Source organism: Penaeus chinensis, chromosome 27 (assembly GCF_019202785.1).
Source record: "Penaeus chinensis breed Huanghai No. 1 chromosome 27, ASM1920278v2, whole genome shotgun sequence".
Taxonomy (NCBI): domain Eukaryota; kingdom Metazoa; phylum Arthropoda; class Malacostraca; order Decapoda; family Penaeidae; genus Penaeus; species Penaeus chinensis.
Window position 1 is genome coordinate 6,968,338 of NC_061845.1, and position 2,500 is coordinate 6,970,837.

Here is a 2,500-nt window from a genome sequence, read left to right on the forward strand (position 1 = left end):
AAATAAAACAAAACAAAAATGAGAATGGTTGTATGAATAATAACAGTATTAAAAATTACAATAATAGTAATGATAATAATATATATCATAATAAAATAATCATGATAAGAGAAACAGTAATAATAATATGGCTAATAAGAGGATTATTATTACCACCATTCTTACCAGTATTAACGAGAACGATATTGAAACGATGGTAACTGATATGATAACAATATTAATCATGTTATTAATACTACTACTACTACTGTAACGTTTATTACCCTTATGGAACTCATTTGGCAGAAATCAATATATATTTGGCCAATCCCAAATCCAGTGTTAATTATAAATATCGAATTCATGAACACGTCTCCATATCCTCAGTTTCCAACTATATTCCTACTTGAGAATGTTTAAGTGTGGTAACCAGTCGGGACCGGTCTATCCGACAATTACCTTGAGGCATTATGATATTTATTTCCACTATCGGGTTCTTCCTTTCTTCCTTTCTCTTTCTCTCTCTCTCTCTCTCTCCTCTCTCCTCTTCTCTCTCTCTCTCTCTCTCTCTCTCTCTTTTCTCTCTCTTTGTCTGTCTATCTCTATCTGTCTGTCTGAATCTCTCTCTCTTTCTCTATCTGTCGTCTGAATCTTTTTTTCTCTCTTTTCTTTTTTATTTTTTGTCTTCTTCTCTCCCCTTTTTTTCTCTTCTGTTGTTGAATCCTTCTTCTTTCCCCCCCCCCCCCCTCCCCCCTCCCCCCCTTCCCCCCCTTTCCCCCTTTCCCCCTTTTTCCCCTTCTCTTCCCCCTTTTTTCTGTCGTTTTTGAACTCCCCCTTTTTCTTTTCTCTACTGTCGGGTCTGAACCCCCTCTTTTTTCCCCCCCCTTTCTCCCTTCTTCCTCTCCCTCTTTTCCCTCCCCTCCCCCTCCCCCCCTCCCCTCTTTTTCTTTTTTTCCCTCTCCTCCTCCCCCCTTTTTCTTATTTTTGTTCTTTTGGGGGCTTTTTTTTTAAACGGTTGTCGAATCCTTCTTTTTAAATCTGTCCTGGGTCTGAATCTTCTTTTTTTCCTCTTCTCTTGTTTTGGTTCAACCCTTTTTCTTCTTTAAAATCTCCTTTTTTTCTTATTGTCTGCTGAATTTCTTTCTTTCTTTTTCTGCGGGCTTGAATTTCTTTTTTCAGGGGTTTCGGGAACTCTTCCCCACTGGATGATTATCCGTAATAGAATAATGACCGTCATTACAGTCCTGATACTCCCGATAACAAAGACTATGAACATCAAATTTTCTTTCACAGCGTGAGAACTCGTGTAGCAGCCACGGAGAACCTCTGAACTACTGGTGTCGAGAGTGCCAACAGCTGCTATGTGGCTGCTGCATCCTCAAACTACATCTCAAAGACGGCCACGACGTAGTACACACGAGCGACTTCATCACAGAGAAGAAAAAGGACATCAAGAAACAAGCCAAACGACTCAGCCAGGTTCTCACGGAGAGCAAGGAAAGCGTTATCCAAAAGTTCCATCTTTGCGTCATGAAGATCGTCGAGCTGTGCGGGGAGAGCGAGAACATTCTCACCAAAGACGAAGAACTCCAGAAAATCTCCTCGGAAGCGAAGACGTTCAACGAAGTCGAGTCCATCCTCGTGTCCGAGACGAGGCTGCAGAGTCTCCAACAAGCCCGTGTCGGGGAAGCTCTGCCGACCTCGACTGGCGACGCCCCTCGCCCAGGAAGAACCAGGGAGTACCTCGAAGTTCCCGACGGCGACCGGACGCTCGACGAGGAATGCTCGCAGGGGCAATACCCCGTTCTCGATATTCAAGACGACAAAGGTCCATCTCCCAAACATTTGGAACCAAAACCCACTGGGGAATTAGGTGCACATGAATATCAGCTTACAACATCTACCTCTTTATCGAACCAGTTACCTTGGCCGCTGAAGTGCTGCGTTGTTGCCAAGGACGGACGTCAGACCACGATGCAGCGGGAAGATGGTCTGGTGCTCGTGGGCGCCCTCTCGCTCAACACGCATGACGCGCATGTCACTGTACAGGTAACGGCAAGGTATTCCACATTTTAGGTAACATTTAACAATACCAGACATTTCCCAGAAAATATATATGACCAAGTTATTAAAAAATAATGCAACTACAGAAACATATGATATTCATTTCAACTTCAGCGACTGATAAGCAAGCATTCCGGCATCAGGAAAGTTTACCTCCTTTCACTTCACCCAACTCTGTTTCAGATGGCTGTAGTGGAGTCGATGGTCCACCCGGAGCACCCGCAGGTATTCCTGGAGCTGCACGCCGGGGAGAGATACCTGGGCAGACTCGTTATTCGCCTCTGGGGCCGCCTGCGTCGCGCCCAGCACTTCAAGGCCCTCTGCCTCGCCTCCTTCGGCCCGTCCTACACGGGGTCGCGACTGGAATACGTAGGGAACAAGAACCAGCCCGGGGAATTCATCGTCGGGGGAGGATACCTGGACCAGGACTCGAAGCGGAGCTCGCGGGGTCTCATGG

At 45.6% G+C, this 2,500-nt stretch overlaps 1 protein-coding gene across 2 annotated transcripts in view; it reads left to right on the forward strand.

The window, feature by feature from the left end:
- Positions 1 to 2,500, forward strand: part of LOC125039552 — a 16,764-nt gene that overhangs the window by 972 nt on the left and 13,292 nt on the right. Inside the window, exons 2-3 of one of the 2 annotated variants that reach the window (XM_047633623.1) lie at positions 1,273 to 2,028; positions 2,227 to 2,500. The exon at positions 2,227 to 2,500 is cut by the window's right edge and continues 244 nt beyond it. In XM_047633623.1, coding sequence (XP_047489579.1) covers positions 1,510 to 2,028; positions 2,227 to 2,500 — 793 coding nt within the window. In that variant the 5' untranslated portion in view covers positions 1,273 to 1,509. Of the gene's footprint in view, positions 1 to 1,187; positions 2,029 to 2,226 lie in introns of those variants that run through there. The other variant, XM_047633621.1, reaches the window with a different exon arrangement.